Source organism: Cetorhinus maximus, chromosome 13 (genome assembly GCF_964194155.1).
Source record: "Cetorhinus maximus chromosome 13, sCetMax3.hap1.1, whole genome shotgun sequence".
Taxonomy (NCBI): Eukaryota; Metazoa; Chordata; class Chondrichthyes; order Lamniformes; family Cetorhinidae; genus Cetorhinus; species Cetorhinus maximus.
This window is the reverse complement of record NC_135891.1, coordinates 119,203,169-119,224,778: the sequence shown is the minus strand read 5'-3', so window position 1 is coordinate 119,224,778 and position 21,610 is coordinate 119,203,169. Positions and strand designations below refer to the sequence as shown.

Below are 21,610 nucleotides of genomic sequence, written 5' to 3'. Positions count from 1 at the left end.
GGTGCACCACAGGTTAGATATAGGGTAAAGCTCCCTCTACACTGTCCCCATCAAACACTCCCAGGACAGGTACAGCACGGGGTTAGATACAGAGTAAAGCTCCCTCTACACTGTCCCATTTGGATAAAGTATGGGACAAGATTCAGTAAATCCGGAGCTTGAATTGCAAACCCCAATGATCCGAATAAATTTAAAAGTCCAGGCAGAAAACGGAAAATGAATTTGCATTCTCTAGCGCCTTTCATGATCTCAGGTGGCCCCAATGTGCTTTACAGCCAATGAAGGACTTTTTGAAGTGTAGTCACTCTTGTAACATAGAAAACGTGCTAGTCAATTTGTGCACAGCAAGCTTCCACAAACAGGAAATGTGACAATGACCAAATTGAAGATGTTGGTTGAGGGATACATATTGGTCAGAACACCTGGGTGAACTCCCCTTCTATTTTTCCAATAAGATCTTCTCCATCTACCTGCGAGGGCAGACAGCGACATAGTTTAACATCTCACTTAAAAGGACCCTACCCCTGACAGCGCAGCACTCCCTCAGCACTGTACAGTGAGTGTCAGCATCAGTTGTATCCTCAGGGCCACCATTCTAAATGTTATTTGTAAATAAATTTCACTATTGATTTTAGCCTGTAGAGCACAGTCTCATAGTTTGGTGTTTCCTGCTTTTCAGAGTGGGTGGGTGGGAGTGGGGGAAGGGGCTGGTGTGAATCATATTGTCATGTGAACCTCAGGTGTAATGTGGTGAGGATTTGTCTGTTTCCAGCAATAGTGCAATCCCATCCCAGGGGAAAATGTTCCCTTGGTTGTGGAATCTAGAACATGAGGCCAAAGCCACAGAATAAGGGGATGGCCATTGAGGACTGAGATAAGAAGTAATTTCTTAATTTAGAAGATGGTGAACCTTTGGAACTCTCTACCCCAGAGGGCTTTGGATGCTCAGTCACTCAGTGTATTCAAGATTGATAGATTTTTAGGTACTAAGGAAAATTGGATAGCGCAGGAAGGTGGAGTTATGGTAGAAGATCAGCCTTGATCTTATTGAATGTCGGAGCAGGCTCGAGGGGCTGAATGGCCTACTCCTGCTCCTATTTCTTATATTCACAGCTCGCTTAAGACAACAAGTTCCAGTTCATAGGAGACATGGAGCTTAGGGAATTGTTTTTTGTGTTGTGCAATGGGGCCCAGCCCAAAGTATAACACAAGTGATGCCATGGCCAGAATTTTACGCTCCCCCCCACCCCCGGCGGGTTCTGAGACGGGGGGAGAGCGTGAAATTGCATGGATGGGATCCCCGCTGGGCTCCCACCCACCCTGACCTCGCAGCGATTTTACACTGGGGTGGGCAGGGCCTCGGATGGCCTTGCCCCAATTAAAGCTCTTAAGTGGCCACTTGATGGCCATTTCTCACCCAGCTTCAATTTTTAGGCTGGCGGGCGGATGAGAGCTCGGGCGGTGGGGGGGGAGCAAGCCCGGAAATAAAGAGAGTTCAATCTCAGGCAGGAAGGAGGTGGGGCGCCCTCATCAAAAGCCCTCTTCTGGCCCGGTGACCTCAGGACCTTCCTCTCCCCCTGGCCTATCCTCGAGACCTCGTGATCCCCAGGCTTCCCCACCCTCACCGCCCTGGAACCCCTGACATTTACCTCTTTCCCGGGTTCCCAGGACTTAGTCTCAGGCAGCTCTGCGCAGTGCCTCTTCCAGCCATTGCGGTGCTGTTGCTGGAGGGACTGGAGAGCTGCTGGCCAATCTGATTGAGTGGCAGCTCTCCAAGGCAGGACTTCGTCCCGAGTGAGGGGCAGACGTCCTGCATTGTGCCACTCAACAATTGTTAGGGCGTAAAATGGCAGTGGGACAGTTGGATGCCCTCCGACTCTGGATGGTGGGAGCAAGCCCCCGCCATCCTAAAGATTCAGGACCAGGTCTATGGGCTGCAGGGTGGTGGGTAGGAGGGAAGACCGAGGGATGTGGATTTCGGTTAGTAAGGAGGCTGTGTGCCAGTTCTACATTGCAACACGATGAGGATGCATGGAGGAGAGTGAGTGTGTGGGACCTCACACATTCCATTTCTCCGGCAGCCCTACAAATCTCTGAGATCTCTCCACTCTTCCATTTACCCCCTCTTATGCAACCCTGATTTACATCACTCCACCATTGATGGCAGTGCCTTCAGCTGCCTGGGCTCTAACCTCCATCATAAGGTCAGAAGTGGGGATGTTTGCTGATTATTGCACAATGTTCAACACCAGTCATGACTCCTCAGATACTGAAGCAGTCCATGTCCAAATGCAGCAAGGCCTGGATAATATTCAGGCTTGGACTGATAAGTGGCAAGTAACATTCACACAACACAAGTGCCAGGCAAAGACCATCTCCAACAAGAGAGAATCTAACCATCTCCCCATAACATTCAATGGCATTACCATTGCTGAATCCCCCACTATCAACATCCTGGGGGTTACCATTGACCAGCAACTGAACTGGACTAGCCATATAAATACTGTGTTTACAAGAGCAGGTGAGAGGCTAGAAATCCTGCGGTGAGTAACTCACCTCCTGACTCCCTAAAACCTGTCCACCATCTACAAGGCACAAGTCAGGAGTGTGATGGAATATTCCCCACTTGCCTGGATGAGTGCAGCTCCAACAATACTCAACAACATGTAACCAGCTTTATCGTTACTCCATGCACCACCTTAAACAATCACTCCCTCCACCACCGATGCACAGTAGCAGCAGTGTGCACCATCTACAAGATGCACTGCAGGAATTCACCAAGGCTCCTTTGACGGCACCTTCCAAACCCACGACCTCAACCATCTAGAAGGACAAGGACAGCAGATACATGGGAGCGCCACCACCTGGAAGTTCCCCTCCGAGCCACTCACCATCCTGACTTGGAAATATATCGCTGTTCCTTCACTGTTGCTGGGTCAAAATCCTGGAACTCCTTCCCTAACAGCACTGTGGATGTACCTACATCACAGGGACTGCAGCAGTTGAAGAAGGCGGCTCACCACCACCTTCTCAAGGGCAACTAGGGATGGGCAATAAATGCTGGCCCAGCCAGCGAAACTCACATCCCATGAATGAAAAAAAATCCCTCCCTAAACCTCTCCCCCTAACTCTCTCTTCCCTTCAGATGCTTCTTAAAACCTACACTTTGACCAAACCCTGCACTAATATTTGGCTGTGTATCAAATTCTGTCTGATAGTAACTCCCAGTGAAGCACCTTCAGATACTTTGCTCTTTTTAAGGTGCGATATAAATCCCAGCTGTTTCAGAGCCGCATTTCAAACTTAGATGGAACAGGAAAATTCAGGAGAATCTTCAGGAATATAATATTGATAAAATAAGGGAGCGTGCAACAGTGAAAGACAGAGGCTAGAGAGCGGGATTCCTGATCGGATGCTAATTTTTCCTCACACCTCCTGCCCAGTTGTTGTGTTGAAAAGAATCCAAGAGACATTTTTTTTACTTTTGGTGCACAATAAACTCTATAAGAGGAATAAGTAAATAACAATGGTTAACTTCAGCTGTTTTTGCCAATTTAAAATGCAGAGTTATTAGGATGTTTTTTGAATGTTTAAGAGAAAAGACTATCAGAGAAAAAAATGTTGCATCCATGAAAGATCCAGTTTAATTTTGAACAAAATAAGTAAAAAAAAAGTTTTTCCATTTTGAACTTTGTTAAAACTCAAGAAAACAAGCAAACAATTTAAAAATGTACATTCAATGGTAAATTCACAATTTTTACACAGTGCATGGACACCACTTTCAGAGGTCTCATCGCCAGTCACTCTCCAAACCTCTAGTGATTTTACAATTAAAAGCTAAATCAATGTTAATCATTGTGGCTTTAACCACTTACCTGCCACTATCACAGTGGGATAATAAAAATTGTTAGAATATTACGCACAAGGGGGATTTGATGTGAGGGCTTCAATTTTTGGGAATTATCTAGGTGGTAAGTGAGGTCCTTTTTCTGATTATTCATACTTGGAATGTGGGTGTTACTGACCAGACCACCTAATTACACAAATCTCTTGCTAGGCCATTTCAAGAGGGCAGCCAAAAGTCAATCCTGTTGGTTGAGTCAACCCTGTTGGCCTGGAGTCACATCTAGGGACAGACTGGGTAAGGATGGTAGGTTCCCTTCTCTAAAGAGACTTTAGTGAACTGTTTGGATTTTTGTGACAATCTGACAGCTTCCTACTCATTTTACTGAGGTTTTCTTTCCATCTCCAGACTTCATTTTTTACCTGAATTCAGTTTTCTTAATGGGTGTGATTTGAACTTACCTTCTCTGGATATCTGTCCAGCAGCATAATCACTTTTGCCCTGCCCCCACACCCAGTGTAACAAGAAATTGGAGACTGATGTTTATTGCAATGAGGAGGGTTTCTGCCACAAATTCCATTTCCTAGCCACCACCTCCATCCCTTTCCTTGGCCACAGTCTCAGGCTGAACCAGATTGTTTGCAATCTTGGTGTCCTATTTGACTCTAAGATGAGTTTCTGACCCCATACTATTTCCATTTCCATGACTGCCAATTCCCACCTCTGTAACATCACCTGACTATGTCCCTGTCTCAGCTCATCTGCAGCTGAAGCCCTCTGGAATGCCTTTGTTGCCTCTAAACCTGACTTGACTATTGCAATGCTCTCCTAGCTGGCTTCCCACCTTGCACCTTCCATAAAATTAAACTATCCAAAATTCTGCTACGCATATCCTAACTTGCACCAAGTCCCATACACCCATCACTTCCTGTGCTCACTGACCTACACTGATTCCTGGACCAGCAACATCTTGAATTTAAAATTCTCATAGGGGCAGGATTAGACCAGATGGCCCATTGAGCCTGTCCCACTATTCAATATGATCATGGCTGATCTTGGGCTACAACTCCACTTCCTGGCCCACTCCCTAGATTGCTGGGCCAGGACCTTATGGTCCTGCTGCAACGTGTCTCCCCCTGGTGGATGCGGTGAGCCATTTAAATCTCCATTCAGTTTGGTGGGACTGTAATATCCCGCCAGGTGGCAGGGGCCGTAAAATCCTGGCCCTAGATCCCCTGAGAGACCAAAAACCAGTCTATCTCAGTCTTAAATAGATTCAATAATGGCATATCTACAACAATATGGGAAGATGGTGGGGGACTGATGATATCACTAGACAGTAACCCAGAGTCCCAGGCTTATGCTCTGGGGACATGGGTTCAAATCCCACCACAGCAGCTGGTGGAATTTAAATTCAGTTAAAAATCTGGAATTGAAAGCTAGTCTCAGTAATGGTAACCATTGTCAATTGCTGCAAAAACCCATCTGGATCACTAATGTCCTTTAGGGAAGGAAATCTGCCGTCCTTACCCGGTCTGGCCTACATGTGACTCCAGACCCACAGCAATGGTTGACTCTTAAATGCCCTCTGACATGGCCTAGCAAGCCAGTCAGTTCAAGGGCAATTAAGGATGGGCAACAAATGCTGGCCTTGCCAGCAACACCCACATCCACATCCCATGAATGAAAAAAAACCCTCTGGGATAGAGAATTCCAAAGATCCACAACCCAAGTGAAGAAATTTCTCCTCATCTCAGTCCTAAATGATTGGCCCCTTATCCTGAAACTATGCTCCCTTGTTTTAGATTCCCCAGTCAGGAGAAACAGCCTCTTAGTATTAGCCTTGTTTTCAAGTCCCTCCATGGCCTTGCCCCACCCCACTCCCCCTCCCTATCTTTGTAAGCTCCTCCAGCCCCACAACCCTCCGAGATATTTTCTCTCCTCCAATTCTGCCCTCTTGTGCATCCCTGATTTCCATCGCTTCGCCATTGGCAGCCGTGCCCTCTATGGCCTGGCCCCTTAGCACTGGAATTCCCTTCCTAAACCCTTCTCTCTCCTCCTTTAAGATGCTCCTTAAAACCTACCTCTTTGACCCCTTAGGTCACTGGTCCTAAAATCACCTTAGGTGGCTCAGTGTCAAATTTTGTCCTCTGAAATGCCTAGGGATGTTTTACTACATTAAAGGTGCTATATAAATGCAAGTTCTTGTTGAATGCTTACGGCACAATATAAACAAGCTTTGTTTCCATTTAAAAACAGGATTCACTTTCTTTTTTTTTAAACCTTTTTCTTTTCAGAATTAGATCTGGAGAGAGTCTGCATCATTCTGGTGATGTCATTGCAACATGTGCTCTCTGTGGTCACATACCGATGTCACCGATGTGGCATTACAACTCCGGAACCAGCTTTTTGGGGAATATTGTTGGTTGGGGGGGGTGGGGCGGGGTGGGGGGGAAGGAAGGGGGACTTTTCAATCACGTTTGGGAGGAAGTTGGTTTTAAGTTAACTGTCCAGATATAAAAATTACAGTGATGCATTTTTCAACAGAAATGGGTAAGAACGGATTTTGATCATTTCTATCACTATACACATTCTCAGCTAAGGTAGTAAACACACCGAGCCAGTTCTTGAGACATTTGGGATTTTTATTGAGCATTGACATTTTTTTAGGAGGCATCAAATTAACCCAATTTCCTATTGGCTTATTCCTGACCCTGGCAGCATGCCAATTTGAGTTTTCATTGGTTCACTGGAATGATTAACAGATGGGTCAGATGAGCATCGTGCAGCATCAACAGAGGCTGCAGCACTGTTTGGAACAAGAAAGTGAGAGGAAGGGGTTAAAGGAGATTACGGTGAGTTGGACCAAGAGGTAGAGGTTAGGGGAGAGTGAGGGGTTGGGATGGGTTAGGGAAAGTGGCGGGGAGGGGAAACGTTGGGTGGGAGTAAGAGGGGAGGGGGAATGGAAGTGGGAGGGTAGGAGAGTGGGGCTGGTGGAGGATAAGAGTGAGGAGGCGGAAGGGGAAGGGGAAGGGGAAGTGGGGCTGGGGAAGGGGAAGTGGGGCTGGGGAAGGGGAAGTGGGGCTGGGGAAGGGGAAGTGGGGCTGGGGAAGGGGAAGTGGGGCTGGGGAAGGGGAAGTGGGGCTGGGGAAGGGGAAGTGGGGCTGGGGAAGGGGAAGTGGGGCTGGGGAAGGGGAAGTGGGGCTGGGGAAGCTAGGAGATGGGGAGAAGGTGTTGGCAGAGGAAAGACATAGTGTGAGCGGGGAAGGAGGGAGCTGAGAGTTGGGAAGCGTAGGATGGAGAAGGCGAAGGATAGGGGATAGGGGGTAGGGGGTGGGGGATGGGAGGAGAATGGAACCGATGGAATAATTTTAATTTCACTTCACTTTGCATGGACAGGTCAGGCGGCCATTTCATTGGGTTTGTTGGTGAATGAAGTGACAGGAGGGGTAATGGGGGCAGGGTTGTGAGTATAGAGGACATTCTAGGGGAGATGGGGGGTTCTGGGGGCGATTCCTGTTTTTCCAGTGGAAGAATTGGCTATTTTAAGAGTATTGTTAAACCCAGAGCAGAAACTACTACTCTTGTTCTTTTCAACATTGACATTTGCTGATACCTGTGGTAGAAATGAAACCAGTGACCTTCAATTGATCCTGGTCACCTGTGCTAAATTTAGGTTTTCCTGAATAATATTTTCCTTAAAAAAATCACCTACTATCTGTTTTGGTAACAGTTATTATTCCCCCTTGTTCTCCCAGAACTCCTGAACCATATTCCCCAGAAGCCCATGGTGATTTGGGTTAATGTGGGTTGAAGGATGTCTACCAATGTCATTATTAGGAGACCCATGGAATGGCCAACTCAATAGCCTGCATTAGAAACTGTTACTCTTCCCAGTCACTGACTGCACCAATGATTTGGCTATACCAATGGTCCCAATACTATGTATGCATTCTTGGGACGTGAGAGTCGCTGGCTAGGCCAGCATTTATTGCCCATCCCTAGCTGTCCTTGAGAAGGTGGCAGTGAGTCGCCTTCTTGAACCGCTGCAGTCCATGTGGTAAACATTGCGGACTTATCTAATGCCATTATAGCCTCCCTAATGTTTTCTATTTCTTTGTCACAGGTTGTTGGACAAATGGCAAAATCCCGCAATATTTAAAAATTAACTTTGTCCTAGGTCATTATTTTCCAATTATTTCACTTCCAAGCTGTGCCTAAAGCCCAATTTATTTTTATTTTTCTATTTCTCTTCTCCCAAAGACACTGGGAGTGAAATTGATACGATGATAGCGTAAAGCAGGAAATAGCAAACCAGATGCAGTGTAAAGCAGGCTGCTGATTCGCTGTCGCTGAAGACCAATTTCACCCCACACTCACTTATTCTGGGCTACCAAGTGTGGGAAAGCCTTTGGTAATGCTCCAAATGGTCATTAACCTATCCTAGCTCACGCCAAGTCCTGTTCACCCATCATCTTTGCGCCTGCTGATCTACATTGGCTCCCGGTCCAGCATTGCCTCGATTTAAAAATTCTCATCCTTATTTTCAAATCCCTCTGTCGCCTCACTCCTCTCTTTCTCAATAACCTCCTTCAGCCCCACAACTCCCTGAGATCTGTACACTCCTCTAATTCTGACCTCTTGCATAACCCTGCTTTTTATCATTTCCCCGTTGGCAGGATTTCCCCTTAGCTGACTCTACCTAAGATCTGAAATTCTCTCCCTAAACCTCTCCACCTTTCTCTCCTCCTTTAAGATGGTACTTAAAACCTTTCCCTTTGAGCAAGCTCTTAGTTAGCTGTCCTTTTGAGACTTGGCATCAAATTTTGTCTGATTCCCTCTAGTGAAGTGCCTTGGGATGTTTTACTATGTTAAGGATGCTATATAAATGCAAGTTGTTGTTGCATGTCTAGGCATTAAGTATTGAACAGGGGAGCACAACACTGCAGCCCAATCCTGGCAGTTACTCAAACTCTACAAATGTTCCCCATCCATTGGGGAGCTGGCCATTGGTTCACAATTGGGAGGAGGAACCCTGGCTCACCTTTACCCTCTGACCCAAGGGTCTGCTGAGGCCCACTCCAGTGCCTACTGCAGCTGAGGCCCTGCTACCTCAGCTCAGACTACAGATTGAACCTGGGCATAAAACAATACCACTTAGGGATAGTTTATACCGACTTGACCTTAGTGGGAGCTATCAGCTGTGTTTGAATACAAGGTATTGGGGCTATGCAGAGGCAGTCTTGTGCTCACAAACCACCTGCAGACTGTCCATATACCAATTACCCAGAAACCTGCAAAGTCCATTGAGTACTATAAATAGGATAGATTCCACAGTGGGAACTTGGTTTTTCCTAGAGCCCAAGGATAATGGGATCTTCCCACATTCTTTCTTTAATCATGCCTAACAATTCACATAGTTGAGTTGAGGACTCTCAGGTCTTGCACTGAGTTCTACTATGGGACTGGGATGATCTCGCTCCTGGATTACAATGCTCAACCCCGGACAGCCAAAACTTGTGTGTCAGCGGGCAGGTTGGAGGGAGGGAAAGGAGGGAAGAGAAGGGAGGGGTGGAGAAGAGGAGGCTTGAGGAAGATGGCTTCAACCTATATATACTGGCCCAAACCCCTTGGCAGAAGCCTAGGGAGCTGCTTTACCCTTTTAAATATTAATGGTAACCTGCAGCTTCACTCTGGTATCCTAAAACCAAACTTATAAATTAGAGATGGCTTTATAGAAAAAAGCTAACATTGTAAGCCATACAATGGCCAAGTGAGATCAGATCATCTACTTCTGAAGGCCCCTAGCTGCTGTCAGAAGATGTATGCGGTGCTGTCGATGGCGATCGACGCCTTCGCGTTGGCGTCCACGACCTTTCCGAACTATATGTGACCGGTTTAAACCTGTGCATCTGAGTCTCAAAGAAGTCACGCTGCTGTTGGCCAACAGCCTGGGTGATGAGTCCGGGCAATGCCTGGAGGCTGACAGTTAGTGAGTCCAGTTTGGTCTCCAGCGTCACAATCCTTTTCTCTAAGTCTTCATTCTTTTCCTGCAGTTCTGACAGGATGTCGTACATCACGTTCTGTGTCTGTGAACAGGAGGTACAAAGAAACACATGTCAAAAAGACAGGGACACATCGTGAGCGTGTACAAATTTAGGCCTATGGTTCCCAAAGCTCTCCACTACGCTGGGGGGAAGATTCCTCATTTCAGGGTCTGTGATTGTTTTCATTCATTTGTACCCTGAGGTGATGCTGGACTTTCTTCTTGAACCACTGTCCAGCTGGTTTTAATGTAACTGAAGGACTTGCTAGGCCGCTTCAGAGGGTAGTAAAGTCAACCACATTGATTTGGGGCTGGAGTCACATATAGACCGAGACTGCGTGTGGATGGCAGGCTCCCTTCCCTGAACTAATTGATAGAGATTGATCACTGTGTTGAGTCAACAACTCCACTGTCATTTTATCAGGTGACTACCAGGCTGGTAGAAGACAATTTAGATGGACCCAGAATTCTCCATGTTTCTATGTACAGCTGAGTCATTAACCTTTCTGTAATATGGTGACGGTGGATAGAATTTAATGCCCTGCCTCGAGGTGAGTTAGGAGGCGAGGGGGTATTTAGTTGGGCGGGAGGTAGCTGGGTCAGGACCCCGCCACCTTCCTGCCTCTGGCTCGGTTAAATCTGGGGTGGGAAGGGCCTTATCCCATCGCCACTGGTATTAACCAGCAGTGGTTTGGGGGAGTCACCATGTGGGGAGCCTGTTCTGTTGAGTTTGCTTGTAGGCTCCCGTAGTGGATTGGGGTGGGGGGGTGTTGCCTCATTTAAAGGCACTTAGTGCCTGATCAAGGCACCTGGCATCAGGAAGGGGGACCAGCTGACAGCCACCGTCCTGCCCTTTCTTCTGCCCTCCTGACCCCCATTAGCCAGTGACCCCCCTCCCCGCCCTTGCTGCTGTCCCTGAATCGCCCTCACTCTCCGAAGGCCTGGCTCACTGATCCTGGGTGTGTAGTGGGTACATTGCTGCCAGCTACCACTCCACCTGCAAGACCCCTGTCACCTTGATTAAATTCTGCCAATTGTGTTCAAATCCCTCCAATCCCTCCCTATCTCTGTAACTGTCGCTGGGTCAAAATCCTGGAACTCCCTCCCTAACAGCACTGTGGGTGTACCAACACCACATGGACTGCAGCGGTTCAAGAAGGCAGCTCACTACCACCTTCTCAAGGGCAATTAGGGATGGGCAATAAATCCTGGCCCAGCCAGCAACACCCACATCCCGTAAAACGAATAAAACAAAATCACCTCCATCTCTCCTAATCTCCAAAAGCTTTGCAATCCCCTAATTCTAACTCCTTCAGCCTCCTTGATTTTCATTGGCCTTAGCACTGGGGCCATGTCTTCAGTCGCCACAGCCCTAAGCTCAGGAATTTCCTCCCTAAACCCCTCTCTCTCTCTGTCCTCCTTTAAGATACTCCTTAAAACGGACCTCTTTGACCAGGCTTTTGGTCACCTGCCCTAATATCTCCTGATGTGGCTCAGTGTCAAATGTTATTTTATAATTGCTATTTGATAATTGCTCATGTAAAACACCCGGGGCAATATCAATGCACGTTGTTGTGATACCCTTACCCCTCTCCCAAAGGTGCTAAATTATACTGGAGTTGGGTTCCAACATCCCACCGAGGCCTTGCCATAGTGACCAGCCTCGATGCGTGAGTGTACACTGAGTGCTGACACACTACCCAACCATGGGAGGGGATCGCAGCCAAATCCAATCTTATCCTTGCCCAACAATCAGCCCCCCATCCCCTCCACGTCCACACCCTACACCCACACATTGCTGCAGGAATCCACAGAAAGCAGGAAACCTGGGTGACTTGTGCAACCCCTTCCTAGGCCAGAATTGTAATTGTAGCCTTTGGAGCCATCCCTTAACCAAGTGAATTCACAACAGGCCTGGGAATTGAACCTGATCGGAGTACAGACCCCTCTTTGAGGGTGGTGGTTGCCAACCCTCCAGGATTGCTCTGGTTTCTCCAGGAGTTGAAGATTAACCTCCAGAATACTCCTGCGAGCAACCCTCAGGAGAAAAATTAGGAACATAAAAAAAAACCCGTTGATTAATTTATCAGACGTGGAAATGAAGGCTGCTGGATTGATGGCGAAGATTCATCCAATTAGATAAGGACCAGTCTATTTGCTCTCTGATTGGCTGTGGTAGGCCAATGAGGATGGACATGCCAGATGACCAATGTGGGAGTGTGAGGGCGGAGCAGTTGGAGGAAGGAGGTCATGTGATGAAACCTCCAGGAATAAGTTCAATCAGAGCTGGCAATCCCTAGTTGATGGGGAATCCTCTCCATTTCTCCCCAGGGATTCTTACAGTTCATTGTGTTACCAACCTTGGCCAGATCCACCAGTGTATTCGCCTGGTCGTTTAATTTCCTCTGCTCCATTTTAACACCTCTTAATCTGTGTGGGAAACGCAGCATTAATTTTATGCCGAACAATTCTCATCACAGCCATGCAGAAATGACTAAAAGGAAACTACAGGCACAGGCAGCAAGCAGCATCTGCTCCAGACACAAGCAGTTGGATTCTAGTCTAGGGTTTAATGTCATTTTCCTTTCCTGAAAGATTGATTAACCCTCCCTGTGCCTTAGGCGTGACGTTAACTGAACAATTTTGGGGAGTCTGATAGCCTCTGTTCTGCACTCAACAACTCGGGGTCAGGGGTCAGGGGTCACGAGTCAACCTCCCATGAGAAGGGGATATTGGGGCAGAAGCGAGAATCCTCTTTGGAGAAAGTCACATTGGGCATGACAGAGATTTAATCAACAATTTCAGGTCAGGTGAGCAGACATATTCAACTGCACAATCCTTATGTTCATGGCTGATGTCCCCATCCTGCTCGCTGGCTCCTTCCAATAGACACTTGTAGGAAACTTGTAGCCCAAAATTCAACTCAAGCAGGCAATTCCTATTGGCTGAGCCATTTAATTGGCATTTTTACTGCTCCCACTCATCCACAGAAACAGGCCATTCAGCCCAACTGGTCCATGCCAGTGTTTATGCTCCACATGAGTCACCTCCGACCCCTCTTTATCTCACCCCATCAGCATATTCCTTTCTCCCTCATGTGTTTAACCAGCTTCTGCTGAAACCTATCCATACTATTTGCCTCAACCACTTCTCTGCGTTTCACATTGTCACCACCCTCTGGGTAAAAAGAGGTTATGTAGCCACGTGCTCTGGTGGGCTGCATGAAAATACCGATAACCTAGAAATCCAATTTTAATTATTCTTTCCTGTCCTTCTTGTATAATTGGTTCGAAGGTTTTCAAGTGAATCTCCAGCACCAATAAAGATAACAAAAGATGACTTTGAAGATGGCAGGAGAAGTCAATTAGGCTGTTAAAAACAACAAGGACGTTATGCTAAACCTTCGCTGGTTAGGCCTCAGCTGGATTATTGTGTTCAATTCTGGGCATGAAACTTTAGGATGGAGGGGAGATTTTGCTAGAATGGTGCCATGGATGAGGGAATTCTGGTATGTAGAGAGACTGGGATTGTCCTCTTTAGTTTGATAGATTTTTGGGCACTGGTGAAATCAAGGGATATGGAGATAGGGTGGAAAGATGATGTTGATCTAGAGGTTCAGCCATGATCTTATTGAATGGTGCAGCAGGCATGTGGGGGTCGTCTGGTCTATTCCTGCCCCTGTTTCCTATCCTATTCTCCTTGGGACAGAGAAGGTTAAGGGGAGATTTATATTCGCAGGTTCAAAATTGTGCATTTCTCATCCTAACACCATTGTCACCACACGGACTGCAGCGGTTCAAAAAGATAGCCCATCATCACCTTCTCAAGGGCAACTGAAGGGATAGGCAATAATTGTTGGTCTTGTCAGTGACACCACATTTTATGAAGAAATATTTAAAGAAATTAACTGACTGAACTAAACCTTCAGCATTATTGTCAAGAATATTAAAATGTTTTCATATTTAACACAGAGACAAATCTCATTCTTATTGGGTTCCCATGTCTTTCATATTTCTTCTCTGAAAATGTTCAATAATTGCATGGTGAGCACTGTGCTACAGAATGTAAGCAGCTTAAAACTGTTAATAATAATATAGCACAGGGTCACCTGCCCTCCAGCTCCCATCCTGTTTGCATTTGGAATTTTGTTGCTGTTTTTGGAGTAGGTCATCTAGAAATTTCTAAAATGCAAACTGGACAAAATGCGCAGATTAGAAGCAGGTAGGGACAGATCTGAACTTTGTGGATTCAAGTGGATAGCCGAGGCATCCTTTTGGAGAGGTAAGGCATCCCTTTGGATATGGCCATGGGACACCTACGGGGGCTTTGAAGTGGGACTATGAATTCCAGTGCTTGTTTTTATATGGGATTACGCAAGTGAATGAAATGTTTGTTGTAATAAGGAATAATGTAGTTGAAGGAATGTAAATGTAGTAAATGTTTTTTTAAGAATGAGTTTTTAATATAAAGTCTGTAATAGATACTTGGAATGTTATTTTATCCCAGCATGGGTCCTGAGGTCTACCCATGGTAGATATATGGTTAGTTGGCATGGTAAGTGTAAGGGAAAAGGGGTATAGATGGGAAGTCATGAGTTGGCGTAGGGGCTAAAAAGGCCAAGGGGGTGGCAGAAGGACATTGGTTAGTACAGGGCCTTGAGGGGTGGGCAGAAGAGCATAGGTGATGTGGAGTGTATGAGGGACCATGCGGGTGGTCAAAGGCATGAGGTGGTATGGATGGGGCATGGGGAGCATGTAGGGGGGTGGATGAGGGCTGCTTTATGTTTTTTTGTTTTGTTTATTAAACTTCACCACAGTACTGGAGCACCGAGGCAGGCTTTCTGCCCAGCCTGCCTCCACACCTGTTCCCAGGTCACCTGGCCCGAATCCCAGGACATGGACTGGACAGGACACCTGGCCCGGCTGGCACCCCAGAACCAAAATCTGCTGTTTGGTCAGACGTTTTAGAAGTCGGGTTCACGGAGCCGGGAATTCTCCCGACTTTGCACATCTGCATGCAGGTGAAAATCTAGGTCTATGTTTGTCTTAAACCTCCCCACAAAGTGAGGGGACAGGGGGCTAGTCTTTGAGGTTCTCAATGAATTTTCCTATTCAGTAAATTCTGCACTCAAAACCTTCTTTCACTTCCCGGCCCCTCTCCCCTCCATCCCAACCTTGTCCTGTTTTTTTGGATTGAACCAAAAGATATAAACTTCTTGTTTTGGTTTTAATCATAACTTCCTTTTCAAGCCTCACAGTAACTCCCTGTTATGATGCAGGCTAACTTCCTGTTTACGCAAATATTCAGATGTCAGTAAACTTCAAATTATAAAAGATAAGTTTTAAATGATTAATGTTTAGAAGATTAAGAGATGAGGTTAAATTAAATTACATTGTCAAATGAGGCCAGCACAAAAAGAGACCAATGTGCCCATGCCTCTTTGAGAGTGCTATCTGATTCTCCCCTCTGCTCTCTCCCCATAGTCCTGCAAATTTCTTCTTTTCAAGTATTTGTTCAATTCCTTAATGAAAGTTACTATTGAAATCCACCACCCTGGAGGAAGTGCATTCCAGGTTCTAACAACTCGTTACAATTTCTCCTCTCTGGTTCTTTTGCCAATTACCTTAAACCTCTTGTTATTGACTCTTCTAAACATGTGGAAATGTTTTCTCCTTATATACTCTATCCAAACCCTTGATATGCATCTCAAACTGTTCAGAAATGTTTTTCCTCCAGTTCTAACCCTCAGTAACCTCTCCCTCTGTAGCCTTTCCCTTTGTAGCCTCTCTCTACTCCCTCAGTAATTTCTCCCTCTCTCTTTGAAACCTCTCCCTCGATAGCCTTTACCCCTTCCTTTGGTAATCTCACCTATCCCTTCTTTCTCTCTTTTGGTAATCTCTCTCTCTCCCCTTTTGTAACCTCTTCCTCTGCCCCTAATCCATGAATATCTGTGTACAGTTCCCTGAGCCTCAGTTCCTTGCCAGGGTGTCATTCTTATCCAAGCATTGCTTTGATTTCCCTGCTCTTCCCACTTGCAATAGGTAACATTCAGGAAGGAGAAGGTGGGAAAGGCTCAAATTTTTTATTATGTGGGATCCCTGCTCACTTTCACTCCCTCCCAATTTTCAGCAGAAACTCCACCCCCACTCACCCCCCACCCTTGGCCTCTCTTGGGTTGTCACATCTAAATGAAGTGGTTAATATTTCACTCAATTTTAAAAAAATTCCTGCCTCATTTATGCCCAGCACTAATTGTTGATGCTGCCCACAATTACTAAGAAAAGGAGAAAAGGCAGAAGTAAATTTAAGGAGCCAAGCAACGATATCTGAAAGCTTTGCAGAATTCTTCTTGGGACCAATTTTAATCTAACTACAGAGTTAGGAAATGGAATGAATCGGGTGTAATGCTGGTTTGCACTCTCAACTCCTGATTTCATTCTCCACTGAACTTGATGGACAGTAATATGGAACAGGGCGTTCCACCATGTTTTGGGCTGTCACCATGCTTGTGCTTATTGCCCTTTATTTGTTTGTTTTTTTTTTGGCTGGATGAGGTTTCTCTTACTCTGAGTGACTGGGAGATAGTCATTATCCAGTTTTATCTTGAAACTATTTATTTAGAACTATTTACATTCAAGACCTGGTGGTAAGTACATTGTTCTCTGGACACAGACTGTTCTCTGTCTTGCTCCCTTGGAGCCTCTTGGTCACCTGACCCTGATGTCATGGTTACATCATCATTAACATCACTGTCTAATTAACATAACCATTAACCTTTTACTCTGCACACCCAGTGGGTTAGGTTAAAATTCCCCCCTTATTTCCCCAAATATATATAGTTTTTGCTTTGCCAGTTACTTTTCTACCTTAATTCCTGCTGAGTTACCTCCACCCATTTCACAAAGGACACAGAATGGGATTTCCCTAGGGGATTCCCCTCGAAACTTTGCTTCCTGGAGCAGGCAGAGGAAGAACAGAAGGTGGTCAGGTGGGTGAGGTTATCCTCCAGACATTGGAATCCATCGGCCAGGACCCCCATGTCTGAGGATGTGCTGGCACAAGGAACAAAAGGGGGAAGCCCGATGAGGATGCAAAGGACAACTTTCTCCTGGCTCCAAGGCACATTCATGCTTTCTTGATACAGGAGACCACTTGATCCAGTCAATGGACCAACAGGCCTTTCTCCTGTCCGGCCAGCAATGTGGCACAATCAATTGTCAGTCACTGCCGCCTTGTAGAGCCACTTACAAACATTTAAAGGCATCTACAAGCACAAAATCTTTAGTGCAACAGAATGTTAGTCAAAGCCATGGATGTGCCTGTTGCTTCTTTCCAGTACACTCCCTCACAGGGACAGTGGGAGAAGTGTTGGGCATGTGGAATGGACTGAGTTGGGGATTTGGAGGATGAGAATTCAGGTTAATCCAGGTCACAGCTCCAAGGAGGCTCAGATATTGACCATGTTTAATTCGGGGTCTCTGCTAATTGTACCCCTGTGCTTTGGGTAGATTATCAGTGAGATATAAGACCTGGTTAAATTAAGTTGACATTTTTCTCCTCTAGCATCTTGTGAGAATAAGTGTTTTCCTACCCTCTCCTAATTGAGAGTCCCCTTAATAGACAGACTCACCCTACAGTGCAGGGCTTCCATTCAGGCCCTTGGCTCCTCAGTCACCAGCGACATTTAGTTTGAGACTGGTGTTCTCTGCTAAGACCACCAAACTTCCAATTCAAAAGAAATACAAATTAAAGAAGGCCATTCACCCATCATGCTAGTGCTAGCTCTGCCTCGGAGCCTTCTGCTCAATTCCCATTTCCTTATGCCCTTTAATGTATTCCGTATTCATGGTCAAACCTGGAAATAATGTGTGCTTCGCTGATATCTTGTTTAGATCAAGGAACAATGGGGTTCAAGTGCCCTGGAGACATTGATGACACTCAGCTAAGAACCACTTACCTCCTGTGTTTACGAGTATGAAGAGTTTATTATCATTGCTGACTGATTGAATAGCTGCCCAAGAAACTGACTTGGTTACTTTGCACATGTACATTTCCTGCTTTGATCTCCACACATGAACATTACTTTGTTGACCTTGATCTGTCACATGAAGCCACACAGAGGGGTAAATTTCACAAGTCTCTGTGCCGCCTGTGAGAGCAGGCACATAGCTGGAGCATGGAAACAAATGGGCGCAAAATCATGGGCAGCATGTACATCTGCAAGGCCTGGTGAGATTTACCCTCGATTCTCCAGTAAACCATAACTGTTCAGCCTTTGAATAGACAAGAGGAGTTCAATGTGTAAAAGGGCCCCTAGGGTAGAGGATTTTGGGTAGGGGACTATCTGGGATTTAGAATTGGGAAATTAAGGTTGGCAAGTCCATGTCAAAGATTAGTCCTTTCACCCATTACTACACCAATGTACAAGGAGGCGTATTATTGGAAATAAGCCCCATCAGGCCTGTAGGAACCATTTTGGAATTAGTATGGATGTACCATGAGCCATCTCATTGGGTGGTCTCTGCTTCCTTCCCCTCCCCAAGATGGTGGTACCTATTTCCCTCCAACCCCACCTCCTCCATCCCATTTTTGTTTCTTTGAATTCAATTTAAAACTTTCAACTTTGCCCTCACTTGATTTAGTTGCGAGACAAGAACATGTTGGCACATCTGGAGAACATTCTTTTAAACAGGGCAGAGCGACCCTGCTGCATGAACAGGAGAGGAATGGCGAGGTCACAGGCATACCTATCCGACTGGTTCCTACTGCCACACACAAGCTCCTAATCATCGTACCCCAACTCCCCATGCAAAAGGAAAGGGAAGATTATAAAATCAAACACAACTTACTTCTGGCCTCTGCATTGAGTTAGCGAAACAGAACAGAAAAAAAAGGACAAAAACACATCACAGGGTTAATACGACAAGACACAGGGATAAAGGAACATACAACAATTAACAATAATCCAGCCCCTCTCACATGAATCTTCTCAGCCTCTGACTTTGAAGCTTCTTAACCAACAGTCCAAAAGGAGACCAGGATTTGTACTGTGGCTAGGAAGGGACATGTACCAGATTGGAACTTGCTTTAGGCACCTTGATTTGGCTGCTGTGTAAGTACCAGGGGCTGGACTGAAAAGCAAAGGACCCAGGCATCCAAAGTATTCCCATCACCAGCACGCACCACCCCCCCAACACCCTTGGCTCAGGTTCACCCCTCTCCTTTCTCAAAGACTCTTATTGCTAGGGTACAAATTCCATGAGGGTCAGCTGCCCTCCTGTGTCAGGGTAAGAGGGCAATTGTGCTGCCTCTACTGTTGTGCCAGTTAATTCAAAGACCCAATTGATAGCATTCCTACAAGATTCTGCAGGGCACTCTAATGATATTGGGAGCCCTCCATTTAACACTCGATTCAATGTACCAGTGCCAACAACATAGGAGTCAAGGTGACAATTTCATTGGCACTTTGGAGCCTCTCTGGCCACAGCACATTTCATGTTGAGTCACATGTATTCACCATAACTTAGGTTCTTGCCTCTGAATCAGAAGATTGTGGGTTCAAATCCTGCTCAGGGGGTACAAGTACATAATCCAGTCTGACACTCCCAGTGCAGTGCTGATGGAGTGGTGTACTGTCAGAGGTACTATCTTTTGAATGAGACATTAAATTGAGGCCTATCTGGCCCCCGTAGATGGATGTTAAAGATTCCATTGCATCATCTGGAAGAAGAAAAGGTATCTTATTCCTCAAACATCATCACTGAAACAGATGATCTGGTCATTATCACATTGCTGTTTGTGGGATCTTGCTGTGTGCAAACTCTGCCATGTTTCCTATATTACAACAGTGATTACACTTCCATAAGTACTTCATTGGCTGTAAAGTACTTTGGGACATCCTGAGGTTATGCAAGGTGCTATAGAAATGCAAGCTAATTCTATTTTGGTGTACTCAATATTAAAAGTAACCCTGGGACATTATAACATTTGGCATCACTGTTTTAACAAATATCAGCTGTTGATAATCGATCACAAACCATTGGCTTATTAGCAGTGACCCTGACCCCAGGTATCCTTAACACACTGCAGCTAATGATGACGACCAGCAGAATTAAGGAACCTGTATTTCCCTCCTAGCAGCTCGGAAATGCTCACTCCTTGATGGTTCCTATTGGTTACTGGAGACATTAGGGGTACCAATGTGCAGACACCTCCTTGCATTTGGTTGGTTGGAACACAACTTGCTTGTTCCCATGGCAAATTCACTGACCCTTGGCCTAAGAAGCCTTCAGTTCTTGAGGTGGTGGCCATTGCACTGCAGTTACTTTACTCTAATTTAAAAGGTGCTGAGTCATGCTGGGCCTGGGCTCTTACCAACAGAATGATCGGTGAAGCCATTCTGCAAACGGAGGCTTCTCATACCAGTAGGAAGAGTGTTAGTCACTCACTCATTCCGAGTGACGTCGCCTCAGGTGGAATTTCCAGTTCTGTTTGGACATATTTCAGGAGGTTCATCACATGACCTCCAACGACCCTGCCCCCAAATTCCCGCTATTAGCTATATGACATGTTCATCCTCACGGTCTCCCCACTTTCCAGAGTCAATTGGAAAAAGAACAGAGCCTTAGTTGGGTGAATCTTGACTGTTGGTCAAATGGCTAGTTCTCCCCATTTCCAATATTTTTCCAACTGATGACAGTGTTCAAAGAAAACGAAGAAACACGCTATAATTTTTCTCCCAGGGTTTTGCTCATTGTCGTGTCCTGAAGATGAATTTTTAGTTCCCAGAGACTCCAGGACACTCCTGAAGGGTCGCCAACCCTAACGCCACAAAGGCCAGTTATAGTTTTTTAAAATTAATTCACGGGATGTGGGCTTCGCTGCCTAGGCCAGCAATCATTGCCCATCACTAGTTGCCCTTGAGAAGGTGGTGGTGAGCTGCCTTCTTGAACAACTTCAGTCCATGTGGTGTAGGTACACCCACAGTGCTGTTAGGCAGGAAGTTCCAGGATTTTGACCCAGCGGCAGTGAAGGAATGGCGATATATTTCCAAATCAGGATGGTGAGTGGCTTGGAGGGGAACTTCCAGGTGGTGGTGTTCCCATGTGTCTGCTGCCCTTGTCCTTCAAGGTGATAGTGGTTGGGGGTTTGGAAGGTGCTGTCTAAGGAGCCTTTGTGAGTTCCTGCAGTGCATCTTGTAGATGGTACACACTGCTGTTACCGTGCGGTTGGTGGTGGAGGGAGTGAATGTTTGTGGATATTTTGCCAATCAAGTGAGCTGTTTTGTCCTGGATGGTGTCAAGCTTCTTGAGTGTTGTTGGAGCTGCACTCATCCAGGCAGGTGGGGAGTATTCCATCACACTCCTGACTTGTGCCTTCTAGATGGTGACAGGCTTTGGGGAGTCAGGAGGTGAGTTACTCGTCGCAGGATTCCTAGCCTCCGACCTGCTCTTGTAGCCACAGTATTTATGTGGCTAGTCCAGTTCAGTTTCTGGTCAATGGTAACCCCCAGGATGTTGATAACGGGGGATGCAGTGATGGTAACGCCATTGAACGTCAAGGAGCGATGGCAAGATTCTCTCTTGTTGGAGATGGTCATTGCCTGACATTTGTGTGGCGTGAATGTTACATGCCACTTGTCAGCCCAATCTGGATATTGTCCAGGTCTTGCTGTATTTGGACATGGGCTGCTTCAGTATCTGAGGAGTCGCAAATGGTGC

The 21,610-nt window shown here is 46.1% G+C and overlaps 1 protein-coding gene across 1 annotated transcript in view; it reads right to left on the bottom strand.

The window, feature by feature from the left end:
* Window positions 1-7,058: 7,058 nt before the first annotated feature.
* The window catches only part of kcnn1a (potassium intermediate/small conductance calcium-activated channel, subfamily N, member 1a), a 99,704-nt gene continuing 85,152 nt past the window's right edge, over window positions 7,059-21,610 (bottom strand). The window contains exons 8-9 of the mRNA XM_078556200.1: window positions 12,251-12,320; window positions 7,059-9,933 (exon numbers count right to left, since the gene is read on the bottom strand). Coding sequence (XP_078412326.1) covers window positions 9,649-9,933; window positions 12,251-12,320 — 355 coding nt within the window. The 3' untranslated portion in view covers window positions 7,059-9,648. The remainder of the gene's footprint in view (window positions 9,934-12,250; window positions 12,321-21,610) is intronic.